General features: G+C 40.1%; 1 protein-coding gene across 4 annotated transcripts in view; it reads left to right on the top strand.

Annotated features, from left to right (window-relative positions):
* Positions 1–19,271, top strand: part of LOC129104279 (plakophilin-4-like) — a 72,631-nt gene that overhangs the window by 776 nt on the left and 52,584 nt on the right. For 2 of the 4 annotated variants that reach the window (XM_054614876.1, XM_054614875.1), the window contains exon 2: positions 14,872–15,005. The exons of 1 other annotated variant lie outside the window; for it this stretch is intronic. In XM_054614876.1, coding sequence (XP_054470851.1) covers positions 14,877–15,005 — 129 coding nt within the window. In that variant the 5' untranslated portion in view covers positions 14,872–14,876. Of the gene's footprint in view, positions 1–14,871; positions 15,006–16,273; positions 16,295–19,271 lie in introns of those variants that run through there. One more of the 4 variants, XM_054614878.1, reaches the window with a different exon arrangement.

Here is a 19,271-nt window from a genome sequence, read left to right as displayed (position 1 = left end):
ACCCTAATCTGCATTTTAAGCAGGGGCGGGTTTCTTTTAACGTGTGGAGTGACTGCTGTCCCATTGCCTTGCAACGTGCAAGAATAACCCATTTAGGACAAGATGGACTCACCTTTATTGCCCCGGAAGCTAATAATAATAAATAAAAAAAAAAAGTCAAATTACCCAACCTAATGCAGCATTATTTTTGCATGCTTAAATAAGGTATATATTCTAACTCACACATGTTTAGCAGACACATGTCCATTGCTTTGTCCCACTTTGGTGTAAAAAGTAGGTCTGGTTTGAAATGCACACTGATGTATATTTAATTAGTCATACTGCAATATTACCACCGTTTTGCACAATGCACCTAATTATACATACTTTTTTATATATATTTATAATTATACTTGCAAATAGTAGTGTTTTATATATATTTATAATTATACGTGCAAATAGTAGTTTAATGTTTATGTTTTATTTGTCTGTTTCTGTATATGTTGTGAACAACGGAGAAAAAAAACCATTCTTTGAATGATTACACATACATGGCCAATAAAGCTGATTCTGATTCTGACAATATTATACCTGTCTCACATACAACATAAATCCCTTTGCTCATTCTTCAACTTCTATTTATAATAACCCAGTACCTGAACTGTCACTATCATTTCAGTTTGAAAAAACGTTATTTCCATGGTAATAGATAATGTATAAATTACTTTAATCCCTCTGTTTAAGTCTGATTAAAAACAGAAGAAAACACGAGATTGAAGAAGTGGTTATTAATTGTGTTTTGACAGCTATTCATCAAAGGTCAAGTCTAAAACCCCTCTTGCCACTTGGAAGATGCTGAGTAGTGCTCCAAGTCTCCCCTGTTGCCATGCAAGTGTTGAAAGGTTATCAGCCTGCATCACTGATGTTGCCATAGTGCACATTTTATTTCAGCCAACAGTGAAAGTGCATGTGGCAGATGAGATCATATGTGAACTCTCTCTCACTAAGTCTCTCACACGCACACACATGCACACACATGCACACACACCAAGGAGGAATTGCTAGTTTGCTCCTCTCGTGATTCACATTACAGAAAAAGACACACAGATGACAGTCATTGAAAGTGGTTTACTGTTAAATTGAAAGAACAGCAGGACGTTGGTTCGAAGAGTCAGACTCTCCCTCTGTTTTTTGCTTTTTTTTTTAGTAGGAGCTGCAGGAACTCCTAGCAGCAACACTCTGTTTGGCTCAAGGAGTGAGGTTTCAGCAAATCGGGCATTCAACCAACCCACTGTCAGTTACATTTGTTATGCCGCACGTTATTCATAATTTTCGCTTTTACAAGATGATGATCCATGTCTGTGAAACTTTCTGTATTGGTTAAGCGGGTAGAATACTTATAGACGTAAGAAAAAGTTGCATGAAGAGCAACCTTGTACTCCAGTAGACAAAAACACAAACAATTGCAAAAGGCCTTTTGTGTGTTGGTGTGATTGTTTGACCCAGTCTTCATGGTGAGTTCTTTTTAATGGGAACTGACAACAGTTGAATGGTTAACGCCCTTTGGCAGGCCTCTCCTCCTTGTACTTTTTTCACCCCTATTTCTGGCTTGAAATCAAGGCTTAAGCCCTCACCCTTACTTTACATGTCAGATTTGCTTTTTTCCCCTGCTACGATCAAAAAGTATTTTACCCGCTCTTTTAAGAAAGTGAAGAAAGAGGGGGAAAGAAAGAATTTCCATTCTTCGCCTCACAGCCGGTTTGCCTGGAAACAAAACGGTTGTTTGTATTGTTTCTTGGCGTTGCTGTATTTAAAGTAAAGTGCTGAAGTATCAACCCTTTTCTCTCGGCAAGGCAAGATAAGGTCAGCCTCTCTTATGATCTTAAAAGTAGAGCTTTTACAGCGGCAGTCAGCCTTTTGTGTTTTCTTTACTCCGTTACCAACCATTGAATAAACAATTTAATATGTTTATGATATCACTGTATTCCTAAAATGAACGCGGAATTGATAGCCATACAGATAATGCACTGATGTTATGATTGAATGTTTGTGTTGTACTCAAATTCTATACTGAATACTTTGAGGAGTGTGCAAAAGTATTCAGTTTTATTTTAGATATACAATAGATTTGTGATTTATTAGTTGTTGTTTTTATGTGAAAAAAGCTTCTTAGGTGTGGTTCCAGTGTGGGATGATAATAATGGTTACTAGAAGCACGTTTTCAACAAATCCCAACCCACATACTGCAGCTTCATTCCACCCCACATTTGCATGGTGTAGTCTAAAGAGATTTTCTCTCCTGCCTCCCTTGAGAACAACCACATGTTGTAGCAGAGTAGGGGAATTCCTCTGTGAACCTGTAAAATCTCTCTTTGTTTTATCAATCTGGAGACTTAAATGATTATTATTATAATTGTAAAATATGATTTTTCAATACCTGAAGTATATTGTGCAGATTCAACAAAGGGCGATTCCAAGCTTAATTCTTAACTTTGAATTAGTAGCACAGCTCATTTGGCGTGCTTACCTGTCATATATAAAAAAAATCCAACAAAATAAAGAAGCACACTTCGCATATTCAGCTTGCGATGGCTTGTGCGGATAAGCCTTGACATGTGCGGCTGCTGGCTGATTGTTGATCTAACTAGATATGTACATAGATTCCTGAAAGAGCCCTAGATTGAATGCTTTGGTTGGATCGCAGACAGCTAAAGATAATGCAGAACACAAAGCATGTCAGCACTTTCAGAGATTACGGGCACAATAGATTTTTGTCCGCTATAATAGCCCTCCATAGGCCCAACATGCTGAGTCCGAAAGACTGCCCCTCGTCACTGTCTGCTATGTGGACGGCAGCGGCGAAGGGAAAGAGCTTTTCCACTGTTGTTAGCTCCACATGCAGCTTTACTACTAGAGTCTTCCTGCAAGCTCGTTGCTCCAACAATCCCATCTATCTAAGGCTATGTGGCTGCAGAATTAACTCAACAGGGCACATAATACCTTGTTGAATATTTCAAAGTGCTGCTCACATTATCACCCCAGGCGAAAGCTCTCTCTTGACTGATGGTAAAAGGAGGAGTTCATCCCAGCAGAGTGCATGACATAATATATAGAGACCCTGAAAACACTGCAGTAACCTCTACAGTCATAAAACCATATCACAACCTAGGGTGACATTTAATGCTGAACAGTGAATTTTTTATACTAATACCATACTGTTGTAAATAACTCAACAGTCCTACAAACGGAGCTGTTAAAAACAAGAGCACTTCTAGATGTTTCAATGGCAGCAATTTGGGATTATTGATCATTTTTAGATGATTGTCAAGCCTATGAAATTTCAGGCTTAACATGTGAATCAAACAATTTTGACCAATCACTTACTTGTTTTATTGTTTCAGCACACAAGCTAGAAACATACACTAAGGCTGTGCGCTTCTGGTTTTAGACCTTTAAAAACTCTGGGATCAGGTATCATTCCAGAGTGGTATGTAAGTACGCTCAGTGGCTGGATTTAGTCTGAAGGTGAAGGCATCTCCACAAAGTCAGGTTACATTCTGAGCACAAGCTTTACGCCTGTTTCCAGTCTACAACTGAAAACTGAAACAATCTGCAGGACTTGTCTGCCTCACCTGCTTCCGTTAAATCTCTGCCAAGAAGAAAATGATTCACTTCTTAAAGGAATACTTAACCCACAAAATTACCATCTGTTCAGTTACTCACCCCGTGTTACCTTGAGAAGAAAGTGTTTAGTTTTCTGGCATACTTCAACAATGAACTAAGAATAAAAAAACAGAGAAAAGTCTGGATGGGTTGAAGTAATTGGGGGCTGCTTTTAACAACAGGAGAAATATATCAAAACATCCATTTCTGAACTTTCACACAACTTGTGTAGTAAAAACAAAGTCTCATTTATCCAGGTGTTTGCTCAGTTCACCAAAACCTTAACATTTAAAACACTGCTGCATGAACTCGTGTTTTGTAGGCAGGATACTTGTCCATGTGAGTCTAGAGGAGTCCAAAGTGTTTTAAATAGCAAGGTTTCATTTAAGATGCTTGTGTTTGGGAAGTATAATACAACTGGATAAATAGGACTTGGATTGTATTGCACCATTTGTGCAAGAGTTTGTAAATCGATGTTTAAATATGGGTTTGCTGTTGTTGAGCGTAGCCCCCATTTACTCCAATTCCGCAAGACTTTACCTTTCTCTTTTGGGATTCTTCGTTCAGCATGGAGGCATGGGAGAGAAAGTTTCAATAATTAAAGGTAACACAGAGAGAGTAATTTATATACAAATGGTCATTTTGTGGGTGAAGTATTCTTTTAAATGTCAAGGCATTTAAAATTCTGCACCAAAGTTAAATTAACTCCAGAGAAGGAGAGTTGTTGACCCATTTCCGCCAACACAAGAGTAAATGGACAGATACAGTTCAAGCACATGACATTTAAAATGGCATTTTATAGATTCCTAAGATTTGCATTTGGTCGCAGAATGTGAAGCAGGTGTGGGCAGTGTGATATCAAAGCTTATACTGTATCTTTTCTTTCTCTATCAGAGTCATGATAAAGGGACAACATCAAAGCTGAAAAACCTGTAGCCTTGAGGCAATGGTTCTTTAACAAGACACTGCTTTTTAAGTTACCTTCACTCTCTAGAACAAAGCTTAGTTAGCAGATCTACCCCAAGAAGCAGAGAAATATCAGAATAAAAAGCTCTTTTGTGCCTATATTCTAAAATTGTGATGTTTCACAAGAAAAACTAAGATTTCAATACCAGCTTATAAACCCATTTAACCTGTTAAAAGGCTCATTCTTTGTCGCAGGAAGAACTGTGGCCTCCAAAGTGCACTCTCCTCTGCATGCACCAGTAACCCCAAACAATGCCAAAGCCCACTTATTTTGGGATGGACATTCACTCCCAGGTGCTCACACATCCTTTAAGATTTAAGATTTCTGCAGCCAAAATAAAAAAACCTTACTCACACGGCGTAGAAGAGGTGCACATGTTCTGTGGCTACTGGGATGAGAAATAGCATATTGTTATGTCATACATTGGATATAAGAAAAGATTTGCAGAACTATATCTACGGGATACGGTGAACGTGACTGCACCCACACCAGACAAAAAAAACAAGTAACTGCACAACTGCAAAGTCAGACACGTCCTCTATGAATCATTACAGCTAAAGGGGAATTTATTTTACCAACATGAGAGATGTGATTTATTTTTTCAATTAAATCCCCTTTGATAGATTATCCATATGGTGCCATCTAACAGAAACCCTACATTCCCTTTAGTACGCAGTGACTTTGCAGTTGGAGATAATCACTCCTTTATTCTCAGCATTTTTTTTTTTTAAACTAAGCCAATAAATTCAAAAAGATTTTTTTTTTGGATGTCTAATGTAATGTATTCTCACCTGAACTAAGTCACGGTTTTAAAGGCCAGCTGGTGCAGGTTGGCTGACCTGACATTTACTTAAATAACTGCATTCCTTTCTGCATCATGGTTCAATGCACGTCGGTGTCCTGATGCTTAAAGTACAGGAAATAGATTTTTACACATTTACATTTTTCCACTTGTTACTTTGGTTCTTCAAGGTTCATCTTCACTTGTGTTAAGTTGGATCTTAAAGGCATTCTGCTTTTCCTTTCAATTCAAATTGAATGCAGATGGTTTTATTGTAAACCAACAAAATAATCTTTAATAAGCAATGTCTGTTAAATAGAGCTGGCAATAGTCAATAAAATATTTGAGTCTTTAAGTTTATGATAATTCTGTCATTATAGTTGGCATTGACTAAAGGAAACCAGGTGCAAGGTTCAGTTCATTCAGTTCGACCAGTCTGAGGTCGAGGGAATTATAGATGAGGTTTTTCTTCCTCTTAGAGATCACTTTCCAACTCGCAGGCCAGAACTAAAGGAGGCCAAAATAAGTTGTAAATATACCAAGTTGGACTGCTGGTTATTTCAAATAAGTTGTTAGCATTGGGGCATTTCTCATTTGAGCGGTTGTGGGCTAAAGTGTTAAACTCTTGCCAACATCAAAACAATAATTGTGGTCAGGTAACGCGAGATATCCTCAGATACACTTTCAAGACCCGCCTGCTTTACAAAAATTGTAGACTGAAGGCAAGAATGTTTGCAAAGCAACAGCAATAACAAATGTTACATGTTTTCTACTTCTGAGTTTAAGTAATTGATTAACTGCAGACACCTTTACCAGTTGTTTTTACCAACAAATATATCTTCATCTGTTACCAAGCACCACATTTACTGTACACAGTGCTGATGGAAACAGCATGATATTGCAGTGAAAGAATAATATCTGTTTCAGCCAGTTGTGGGACTCTATAGGGCCCAAAATGCCTTGGAAATTAAGCATATTAACAACATAACTTAGTAGCCTGACGCTTGTCAATTAGAATCAAACGAGGACTTGAAATAATTCATGTGATTTCCAATCAACATAAGAATATTTGCAGATAAAACGTCTAAATAACCTAGATTATCATGTTTGGTTCCCAAAATTAATCTCAGATTTCAATCTGTCGTCACTTTTTATACATAGTTGTTCATGTACAAGTAGGACTGCTGCAGTAAGCGCTGCGTTGGCTTTTTGCTTATACCACAGGTTATTTTTGTCTTAAATGACAGGCAGCATATTGATGGAGACGATGGAGACCTTCTGAGGTTGATATATTAAAGCAATTTAAATTGGACAGGCCTTGCCAGAATCACTAATATTTGCATACTCTGTCACTAAGGAACCCTCAAGTTTCAAATATGTGACTGTATTTTACCGATCTTTCAACATGGTCATTTAGCTGAAATATGTCCACTAACTTTTGGAGTCATAGACGTACAATAATGATCTAATAAAAACCTGCTGTTCGCAACAGGATCCCTTTTTTTGGGGGGTGAAAAAATATAATTGAGGATCCTGCCAATATGAAAGCAAAATCAGGCATGGACAAAACTGAAATGGATACTTGGTCGTATTAATAATAATTATTTCTCACACAGTCACTCGCTCACATGAAGTGTTCATTAATATGTCGTCAGACAGAGCGAGGTGTATGTACGACAAGCCGTCTTTCTTTTATCTTCCAATTCATCACAACACACCTACAGAAGTGCCCCTTTTTATGAAGAAGCAGTCAGGGAAGCTACATTTATACAATTCATAGCTTTGTGATTGATCATCTCTTGCTCTAATCAGTCCTAATAGAAGGTGCTGAGCGAGCTACGTTATTCACCTCAGAGACACCTTATATAGTTAGAGCCAGGAAACTGCCAATTGCAGGACCTTTTTGTTATGCTAATTTTCAATTTTGCCCGTTCATATAATCTCTTTGTCATATTCTGAAGTGTAAACATGATCATTTGATGACCATCTGATATGCTCAGCAGTGGGAAAATGTTTGACACAGCAAATGGAGTGTGTAGGGTTGATCAAACTGCAGCATTGATTAAACACGTTTTATCATGGTGTTAAATGAGGTTAACTAATAAATGTCCAAATCCATGATAAACTTATTTAATTCAACCTTGTCAGTCATTTTAATGCATGAAATATTCTGTTTACATTTGTCTGGTGCCACATCTGCTACAGAAGGAATGAGTTTATTGCATTGACTTCTCTGGAGACGTACAGAGCATTGTGCTGTAATACCTTCTTAGGAAGCACTGGTGCTGTAGTTGTGTTTGCATTGTAATTGAATGCAGAGGGGCATTAGGGTGTTGAATGTATTCGTCTAACAATATGCGACAGGATGAAGCCCGTCTATCTAGCGCAAACTGATTCTATTTAAGGGATTTGCATGCAATCAGAATAATTTATGTCCTCCTCTGGCACAAAGTATTACCGGTGGTGACATGTTGGAAACAGCTGATGGGACAGACGAGCCTCTCTGCTCCCCATTATTCAAGGCATTGTCTTGAGGAAATGATGTAGAGGGTGAATGATCACTGTAGGAAGTTGTTCAACGGAAAGTTAGTCTTGTGTTTTCACTGCCGCACAGTGCAAACATTGATTATATGCAGCCATCTTTCCCATGTCCTTGTAGATTGCAAAATAAAGTGCAGCTCAGGGAGTGTGCATGCGGCGTGTAGCATTAGTTTGTGTGTTCAATGGATTGTATAATGACTGTGTTTCCTGCTTTATCTCATAGGAAAGCCCTGCCCTGTGGACACACATGTTCAGATCGGCCTCCGGTTATTGCAACATTTTTTTCGGGGTGAGGTACAAGGTGTGAGGTAGACATGGGTGCAGCGCCTGAATCATTTATTTTGCGTGTCCGCTTTGTAGAGAATGTTTGAGGAGATGCTGTTGGACTTTCTTTGTCTCCTTTCCGCATAGCCTCATATTTGTCACCACGTTTAATCCTAGGACAACGGAACAACAGGTATGTGTCTATTTGTGGCTGCATCATTCTCTTTCTCCTATTCAGGGTAATGATTGATAGAGTGATTGTATGTACATGTTTCTGCTCTAGAACGGAGAAATTCCTTTTGCTGCTGGGTGTGTCAATATGAGCAAAGCATTTTCAGCTGTTGAGAGCAGCAGAAAGTGAAACATCTAGGGATCTAATAATAACCTTTTTTTGTGTATTTCTGCTGGCAAATCCATTATGGGTTTACAGAAAATTTGTCATCCTCCTTAAAATAATTTTCCACATGTGGCCTCCTAAGAAGTCACAGTATGTGGATACTTAGGAGTGTACTGTCTGAGGTTAAGGTTAATCAGTGACATGCGGTGTGTACAGGACCATTGATGTATTTGTGTTACCCACATTCTCAAATCAGCTCAGAGCAATTACTTTGTCAGGGCTTCGGTCAGCACTTCCTAACCAAATGTTTAGCCTAATAGTAGTGTGTGCAGTGGAGGGGATTTCAGAAATTGTTTCAGAATTCATTGACTTGCTGAAAAAACATAATGCCGCTGTCGTGAATGCTTTTTGAGCGGATGCAAAAGTGTTTTTCTACCTCCGTCTTCATTCTGGGGATTTATTGAGGCGGAAATATTTTTTATTGTTCATCTTGGTGAACTCTGATTAACAACATTGGACCAAATGTGGACAAAAATGTAAGTTCATTCAAGGAAGTCAATACAGTTTGTGAAAGAAGCAATTAAGCATTGTGGGTCTTTGGGGATGTTGTTGTAGCTGCTGAGAGATTAGTAATGGGACTGTATTCCTCCCCAGAAAGCTTTCACATGCTACATAATGCTGCTAGGTCACTCTAGTTAAGTGCCAATGGGCAACGATGTGCCACAGGGGCCTGAGAGCATGCATGTTTTCATTAAAAATTCATCAGATTATTTCACTGATCAGCTCCTCCTGCACAAGTTGAAGCTGTTTTAATCAGTGAACATCTAATTTGGTGTATGGATGAAAACCTGCACAATGTCGGCTTCGAGGTTTAAAGGGCGCTTTATACGCAGCAAACTATTTATTAGCTCACTACACAGTGTAGCACTTCATGGATGGCCATGTCTGGTTCTGTATGTGGAAATAAAAAACGAGTTTCAAGATGAAGCTAATTAACTGTTACTTATCACCTCTCTGTCTCCAAAAAGAGCATCAGTATATGTGAAATGAGGCCTACTGTGTATTCCTTTCATCAGCTCTCAGCTCTGTTTTGAGCTGGAGATTTTCCCGGAACTTTTTTAGCTCAGCAAGTCAAAGCAATCAGCATTTGAACTGCTGCTTCTCCGAGACGCCCTGCAATTGAAATTTAGGGTAATTTATCATTATTTCTCAGCTCATCTTGTCTGTTTTGAATGTCTGTGACCTGGTATCACTCAGCCTCCTGAGGACAAATCTTCCCTCCTCTGATTGACAGACAATCGAGCTTTTGACTTTGCTACATCAACACTAATACCTTTTACGTTTTAAAACCGGGGTTTTAGAACGAAAACAATCTAAGTCCACACAGGCGTTTCAGCATTGTTTTCGAAATGATTTCCAGCCATACTAGCATAACTGAAAACGACTCTAATACATAAGATCTTCCTCTATAATCTTCTTCTATATACACAAACAAACAATTTCGTAGGGAAAAACTTTTCAAACTTCTCTGTTTCCGCCTGTCCACACTACGAGGTAACGGCTGAGTTCTCAAACGTACCTGGCTTCTGTAGCATATTTAAACTCGTTTGTTGTCTATGTAGGGTGGACGCTCAGTGTAAACGTTGCAAAATGGAAAAGTAGTCGTGTGGATGTCGCCTCAGAGGACCGCTGCATGTGTTGTGGTGAGGGCAGTTCAACTCTCCTTGAAGTAGAAGTGAGAATTAAAGGCTTACATGCACTTTAGTCACTAGACAGAGGTCCGCAGTAACCTGGGTTCCTAATTATCATTTAGGGATTAAGAGAAAACACCTTGTTACACAGCTAGAGTTTTGCTGTAGAAACCTGATTTCTCCGTTTTTAACCAGGTGTCCAAGAATATTTTTATAAAAACACATCTCATATCGTATGACAAACGACACAGACGGGTACTATCAATGTGACGGCAGCATGAAAGGAAAGATTAATTATAGTGATGCATCATTGAGTTCCAAATAATCATATTGAAAGTCTGACTAAAACAGAAACTGAAATGAACATGTTGGTTTTAACCGTGAAAGGATATTTGCAAAATTCAGACACATGAACACAGTCAAGGAAACCTTTTCACCGTACCATCAATCCAAATGCTCTGAACAGCAAAAAAACAATTCTTTACTGGTATATCACTTATACACATGGATATGCAGTTGTATTCCCTTGGAGAAATGTGTTTACTGACCAGCTGCATGTGAACACAGGAGTTACAATCATCGTGTTGTTATAGTGCCAGTAAACGTGTTCTCTAGTTTCTTGCTTTAACCTGATTTCTCCCTGTAACCTGGTTTCCTGTGTGCATGCAAACGTAGCCAGTGTGACAGCCGATGTTATATTTAATGCTGCCGTGCTCTTGGAGAAGGTGACACAAGGCACAGGTGGCTTTCAGAGGGATCAAAGAAATGATGAATTCGTGTCTGTGGATGAAATTGATGCAAGAAGGCAGTATTTGAATCTGGGACAGTAGATCCGTCTTAAGGAACATTCCCTTCAGAAAAGCTCTTTTAAAACACACTGTTTGCACTCTTGCATCCATTTCCTTTGCCTTACTTGAACCATAAACTACATTTAATCTTCCAGACAGAGAATCACGGAAACAGGGATTGTGTAAGATGCTCCGAGGAGTGGCCGGAGTCTGAGGTCAGTAGATCAGGTCATGTGATCGGAGTCAGGGTTGGATCAGGCTAAGACTTTTCTTGGCAGACTTGAAGACATTGAGGATTATGATTCTTTAAATGGGAGATTTAGCCATCTAGAAAGAGTGTCTTGTAAAAGAGATGCTTATTATAGCACGCTGAATAGTTGGACAACTCTGTCACTGAAAGAGATATTGTTTAAGATAATCATGTTTTATTTTGTCATAACCTATGCTCAAAAATGGAATACAGAGTGTTTATTTTCAACTCAGTCAAGGGAAATAACCAAAATGGTAATAATTAGGCGCGGGTTTGCCTCATGGTTTAGACCAGAATGAGGTCATCTTTACTCTGTGGGAACTACGCAGTACGGTCCTTAGGCATTCACCTAATGACAGCCTTGAAAGCTGCTCAGATCGGGCTTCTCACCTGCTTCTCAGTCTCGTGCTTGCTCTTCAAACTGTCCTAAGGCGGCATTCCCACCAGCAAAAAGGCCAAGTCCTCCCAGTCATTTGAGACGGGGCAGTGTGTTTGGTCTTAAGTGGTTGGGGATCCTGAAAAAATACCGCAGCAGCCTGTGGTGGAAAAGTTTAAACATAATCACATTTTGGTGAAATGCTGCGCAGAGTCGAGCTGTGGTGACCAATCGAGTAACCAGCGAGACGGTGAGAGACTTTTATCTCGCTGCCTCGGGGAAGGGGGTTGAAAAAAACTTTAGCACAAGAAAGTAAAGAAAAATAACAGGGTAAAAAAAAACACATGCCCTTGCCCCAATTGCCCAGGAGTTGGTGTAAAAGCTGAATCCTTGGATGCCCGTTGGAGCAGTTCTGTGGGAAATGTTTGCTTGCAACAGTTCCAGCACAAGAGACAGTCCATCAGACTTTTCTTGTCTAGCTGCTGTGAATTGAATGAAGCTGCCCTCAAGTGCGGTTGTAAGTGTCAAGATCATGAAAACACTCTGACTGAAAACAATTATTGTGATGTATATAAAGTCATGTTAAACATGTGTGTGTCTGTTTAGTGACACTCTCATACTGCCACTCAACCTTGCAACGGATCGTCGCAGCACCTGATTTGTTGTGAATGCAGCTTAAGCGCTTGACAAACCAAATTTTTAGCAGCTAGGCAGTTCAGTTTCAGGTTATTTTTCCCCTCAGCATTTGGAGGGAAACACAAAGCGAAATGTTGAAGAACCAGTCAGCCGTGTGCCAATAGGACTGTGGTAGGTTGACAGCAGCATCGTTTTCTTCACTCCCATCTCAGAGCTGCTGAGAACTCAAAGCTAAGCAGAGTGAAAACATTTTGGACTATATATATATATATATAATGGTGAATTTCAGAGGTAGGCTCCGATACACAAAGAAGGAAATTTCTCTTTTCTTAATGGTGCCGTCGTTAGGGATTTGTTTACTTTTCAATGCTGTTTTTTCTGTGGTTCTATTTCCTACAGTCTGCTTAGTGTGTGCTCTCCTACAGTCAATTTTAGATTTTTTTAGCTGAGAATATTCATTTGGACAGATTATATTCACAGATTTTGGTGAAGCCTTTATGAAAAGTATTTTTGTCGACAAGCTAGTAAGTCAGTTTATCTATGAAGGGCGTGTTTTTATCAAGTGTTGAAGGGTTACAGAGAGGCCAGACCTGATAAGGCTCATTTTTATACTTAATCTATGGTGATTTACATGACAATTCCCATAACTAGCTCCGTAGCTGCACTCCTCTCTTTGTCCTTCTGTGAGTAGAGACTGAAAGAGAAAGAAGAAAGGATTTTGCCCTCCCCGACCGGGCTGGCAACTTCTGTAAGCTTTAAAAATGTGCACTCAGTCAGTCCTGTCTGTGTTGTTCTCCTGTGTTTGTGCAGAAGTCAGGGAGGAGGAGTTTTCAAATTCAAACAGCTTTTCCCGTTTCCTGTCGCTGGGTTTTCTGGGAATCAAGGGCCATGTCCTTGATTCAAAGGCTGCAGTGGGAGTGGGAGGGAGTCGGGGCGGTATGTTGCAACACCATGAATGAGCAGGAAAGGAATTCAGGAGACCGACACGGGAATACATGGAATATCCTGTACGGACTAACATACTTGGGAGAAGTAAAACCTTTATCTGTCATTTAACACCGCGTCTGGCACGTGACCCGGGTTCGGCTCAAACACCTTGAAATGCTCACGCTGCCTTGGTGACAGACTCCCAGAATACCTCAGGGTCACATTTCGCCCAAATGTCTGGGGGACCGCCCACGTTGTTCTATTCCCAAAAACTTTTATGTTCTCACTGTAAACAACCCGACCAGCTTACACAAACTGGCTGTCAGCCTGAGCTAAATTATTCCTTACTTGTCTCTGTGTCTGTGTGTGTTTATGTGTGTGTGTGTGTGTGTATGCAGATTTAAGTCGGCGTGTGCTTTTGCATGACAGCAAAGGACCCTTTAACCCTTTAAAATGATGATGTTGGCACATATTTGACTCATTCAGTAAAGCTACTGTATCACACGTCATCCAGTTACCCTTAGGCTGCCATTATTAACTAGGAATGCTTTAATACACACTTTCATGGGTGGAGAGTTCAGTTGCTTGTGGCATGGCTCGTTAGTAAATTACCATATGGTTATTTAAAGGTGGTTTTCGCAGCCACTGTTCCTCTCCATATGTATCACCGTGACTGCATTCTGTGTGGTAGAGTAAGGTACAGCATGTAGATCAAGATATAGAAACCAACGGGTGGAGTTTGTCTTTATGTTTGTTTCTTGGAGATGACAGTGGCAGTGGATCTCTTAAGGCACTAAAAGTCATAGTAGAAATCCCTATTCCCTTAGGTCACATACCTCCTGTGTTATTAGACTCCTTGCTTTTGTCTGCTGCTGAAGCCCTGAGCTGTGAGGCAGCCATCGCAGCCTTTAGCCTCCCTGTCTGGCTCAACAGGCTCCTTCTAGTAAATATGAATCCACCTTGAGCAGCGTTCCCTCGACACTCTCTCTGTCAACAGATATAATGAGACCATAACTATTCGCCCTACTTGCTTATTTCAATCCCGGATGAGAGGCCAGAGAGAGCGAAGGAGACAGGAACACCTTATCTCTTCTGTCGGGCTGAAGACTTGTTTTCATTTTTTCTTTTCTTTTTTAAAGCCAGCCCTCGCTCATCTTCTTCAACCTCTCCGCTGCATCTTATACGCAAACATATATAGTATTCCCCTATGCACACACATGCTTGGTATTTCAGGGAAGCTTCTGCATTGCTAAGATTTGAATTTGTGGTTTTTTTGGCTTCACTATTAACGTTGGCCGTGTTTGTTTTGTATTTTTTTACGAGACTGTTTTACAGACACTGATCATCATTTAAATTGTGTGTTGTCTCCGTCCATATGCCATTGATTTGCACTATCACAGACGTGAAACACAGACAGTCGTTTTGTCTTCGGGCCATATGGCATGTGTGGGTGTGTTTGTGTATTGCTGGTAGTGGTGTGTGACCATTGATAGTCACTTCTCAGTATCAGCCGCCTCTGTGTATCATGGGGTGTGTATTTAAGAGTGGAGTGTGTTTGCACACAAGCACACGGTCTGCTATGTGTGTACAAGATTGTGTTGTTTTAGTCTTTACAGAAGAGCAACGGATCATGTTGTGTGTGTGTGCGTGTGTGTGTGTTTGTCCACACAGGAGGAATGCCAGCTCCTGAGCAGAGCTCAGTGACGGAGGAGGGGCTTCTGCTGACCATCTGTAACAGTTCAACTGTCCGCAAAATGGAGGCGGACAACACCGCCAACAACATCCTGGCCTCCGTCAAAGAACAGGTAGTGTGTTTGCTCCGTTCACACCGTGCTAAGAGCCTATTGATTCATGCTTCATCTCTATGAAACCGCACTGTAGTGACATTTATTGAACCAACAATTGTCTGGTGGCTCACGCACTGTTATTGAGAAGAAATCAACTGTGCGAACTATGTGGACTTTTTTTTTTTTTTTTTTTTTTTTTTTTTTTTGCGCAGTTGCGTCAAACACCCTGTTGTCACTGTAATCACACAACTTTTAGTAGAAAGTACAAAGTTGTCATTTCTCGGCGTGTGGGATGATTTCTGTTTTAAGCAGAACTGTTGTTTGAGTGGACTTTTGTTCACTTTGTTGTCTTGAAGTGGGATACGTTTGACTTGGAGCTTCTGGTTGCTTAGTGCCTACAGTCATGGCCTGTCTTGTGCCAATGGACAACCAGGAAGATCATCTCCAGCAGGCTTTGTGAGCCTGTGGAGGGACATGCCCTCTGACTCACTCCCTCTCTATGATTCATCCACACTGCCTTCTGTTAAACACACACACACACACACACACACACACACACACACACACACACACACACACACACACACACACACACACACACACACACACACATACGCACACACTCCTCTGCTCTCTGGCTTCGCTCCAGCCCTCCATATTCCTGAGAATTCAGCACAGGGCAAACTGGGCTAAATAGATTTTGTCTATTATTAATTATGTTAATTCCCCTCTGGGACATTTCACATACCTCTTTCCTTCCCCAGAATGACACTTAAGTTGAGCTACAACGTGATAATAAATACCAGAGAAGACAATGCATTCATTTCAAATAGCCCACGGACGTCCAATTTAGGCTTGCAGAAGGAAAGTGGTTATTGTTTACATGAGTAGGGAAGGAAGGAAGGAAGGAAAGAGAGAGCACCTGTCGATGTCACTTCCTTCCCTAAAGTGTTCCTCAGCGGCTCGTCCGGTTAGAGCAGATATCCATGCAGGCGAGCAGGAAGAGCGAGTAGCCTGCCCGAGCTGTTTGCTCTTAGAGGGACCGTAAAAAGATTGTTCTCCTCAGTATTTAACAGATATGGAGAGGCAAATCAGAGGGTGAGTGAGAGTGAAAAGATGGAGGTCAGAGACTAGGTTTGTGTGAGTGTGTCGTCGTCTCCCCCCCTCTGTGCTTTCGCGTGAGTTCCTCCTGTGATTGTGGAAAGACAGACCTTCGAGGGATCCTGCTGTCGATGTAAACATGTGAGTCTGCTGTGCTGCAGCGGTGGTCGCGGTTAGGTCTGGGGCTTAGCATGACGGGGTGTTTGGTAAGTGTTGACTCTATCGCTCTTCTATTTTTTTTTTTTTTTTTTTTTTCCCCTTTGGCTGATTTCCCCTTCCTCGTCTTGTCTTCTTAACTGCTTGTCTTACTCCTTTCTTTTCTTCCGCTCTCTTCCCAAACTTCTTTTCCTGTCAGTGCTGTTGTTACAGCTGCACAGGCTTTGTCAAGATGCCCAAATAAGGACAGATTCGATAACATATTTTGATTGCATTATCCTTTTTGTGTCCATTTGCGTGGACTTAAGTCTTCCCTCTGTATTTCCTGCTGTATTGACTACTAAAACGCCCCAGTCTTTTTGCCATTATTTTGAGGATTTGGTCGTGTCGTGCTGCAGTTGCTGGTTATCAGAGTCCTGTCTTTACTCTGTTCCTCTTTAAAAGCATTGATCAACCATTAGGATGACACATCCATCATGGTTTAGTACAGACCCCATTTAAGTGTTTAAATGTCAATGTAGTTCTTGCTGCACTGCACAACTTGCTTTGAAGAACCACATTTTTTTCAAGCCTGACTCAAAGCTCAAACTGTATATGTAATTTAAAATGAACTGTACAAATTCCCCCTCTTCAGTATTTATTATCTTATTCAAATTTAATTTAACCAAAGGGGGTTGTTTCAAGGATTATCTCAGACCTAGTTTTTTATCTGTTTCATCTTTAGTGTAATTGAAGCAGTGGGAGGCGGCTGCACTCATCCAGACAGACTTTTGTGTGGATTCAGCAACCACGATGTCCTTGTGTGTCTTGTAGATGTATTTTAATTTTTTTGTTTCTTATGTTTTGTTTTGTCTTTGGTATTTATTGGAATATTTAAAAACAACAGAGTTTTGTTGTTTGTTTCTGTTATTAATCTTAGTTTTTCATTAAATTGAAGAACTCTGGCAGTGCAATCATCAGCTCTTCACATTTTTTCTTCACATTCCGTAAGCATCGTCTGAGCCAGAAAGGGACCTCGTTTATTATAAATTGCAGCAGGAAACATACAATCTGATTTTAAAATATGAGAGTGTTTTCTTTGTCTCCTTTCTTAAAAGTGTTACAGTTTTTGTGAAACTCTGTTGTCAAAGAAATTACTCTGAATGAATTTTAATTATGATTTTAACTTCATCCCTCCGTTCAAGTCCCAGAAACGTGTGATGTAATGCCAAAGAACTCTGAAGCTTTTCTGGAGGTTCATGGTAGCACAGCACCTCACTAAGACAATTTGTCACGGATCTGTGCATTTTGTTGTTGACATCTCAACTAACATTTTGCTGCGTTAAAATGCTGCTGGAAATATCTAAACTACAAGTCAAGTGTGTATGAATGATACAAGCAATGAGGTTAAGCTCATTAAGTCAGGATTTTCTATGATCTCCAAATTTAAAAGGTGTGATTTATAGAGAGCATGAAAAGCTCAGCAATGACTGATGACGAATATAATACCCCATATCAAGTCTCAGGATGAAAGGGAGAAGCACAAGGACTGGATTGTCCGCGTTTTGTACATTTGAATTTAATCAGTTTAAGTTCCTCTCCTTCAGTTATTGCAGACCTTTGGGAAATAATGCGTTGCGTGCTAATACAGCAAATCTGGTAGCCTTATAACGAAGCAGTGTTTTTGTTTTTTACATGTCTGCATATCGTATTACAGTAAAACATTAATAGTAACTAGATGCACTGTGATATTAAATTGAAGGGAACAAATATCAGAATCTGCATCCGCATTGGTGTGCCTGACGAGGAGTGCAGGTACGAGTTCTGTGTGGCGTTCACTGAGTGTTGATGGCCACATTCAATCAAGTGGCTATTAACCACTCGGCCATCAGCAGTTAACAACTGTTTGATGAATAAAATGGTTGACCGCATTTTGTCTGAGCTAACACTGTGTGTATTTACATGCATATAAAAAATGCCTCTTCATTGTCTGATTAGGAGTGCTCTCTACAGTGATTTAGTATTCGGTGTGAAGAACATACTTTTACATCTGACATTTTCTTTCCTGTCTGGTTGAACTACTGTGCAACAGCAGAGCAACTAACAATTTGCATCAGTTGAAATGAACAAAGGTCATAGATGGATGTTGACAGGTAAGAAATTTTGTAAAAACTTGAATGTGTTGAAGGGCTTTAGAATGTCTCTTACAGACCGAACTGCAAGATAACTGGCGTGAAATACGTTTTTGACAATGGTCATGTTTGAGATCATGCGACTGGTCTATGGTATGTTTCTACCCAAACAATATGCAAGGTTTCAAGTGAGTTCTCTTTCAAACATTATTCGGTAACTCACTCAGGTAAGCACCTTCAGGTGGGACTGATCATAGAAGCCAATGTCATCAAATTTATGAAGGCTGAGATACACAAAAAAAACAACAACTTTGCAAGACATCTTAAAGCCAGGTTGGGAAGCCAAGAGAATCACTTCTTTCTAATGTACAACACATGTAAGTCTGTTTTGTTTGCACACTCACAAAGAAAAGAAAAGTTATATCTTTCCTCATGGGCAAAAGCTATCTACTTCAAAGGAAACACATTATTATTGCTAGAGAATAATTATTTGTTAAAGCATTTTTAGCATTTCCATTCAGGTGTTCTTGTGCACAAATTTAAATGCACATAAAATAGCATATAGATGAAACCTTAGAGGCCCCTTAGAGGTTGTAGATGTTGGAGTGTCCTAGCAGTTGCATCCAGCACCATATTCAGCGACCTTTTGAGAGCAGGCCAAATTCGATTTTGAATCGAGTATACATGAGCCTTTAGGTTGATTAGTAAGGGAGCCTGTTGGCACCCACTGAGCAGGCATCAATGAGTGTGAGGTCAGGTCTTTAAAGAGCATGTCAATGATCTCTCTGCCCTCATCTCCGCTACCTACCGCATCTCCCAGGAGAGGAATAGCTGCGTCAAATTCGATTTTGACCTCACCAAGCACTCCTTAATGTACACACACATCTTTAATGGCTTCTCAGTATTCCTATTTAAG

This window comes from Anoplopoma fimbria, chromosome 16 (genome assembly GCF_027596085.1).
Source record: "Anoplopoma fimbria isolate UVic2021 breed Golden Eagle Sablefish chromosome 16, Afim_UVic_2022, whole genome shotgun sequence".
Classification (NCBI taxonomy): Eukaryota; Metazoa; Chordata; class Actinopteri; order Perciformes; family Anoplopomatidae; genus Anoplopoma; species Anoplopoma fimbria.
The sequence above is the reverse complement of the archived record's forward strand: the minus strand, read 5'-3'. Positions and strand labels throughout refer to the sequence as shown.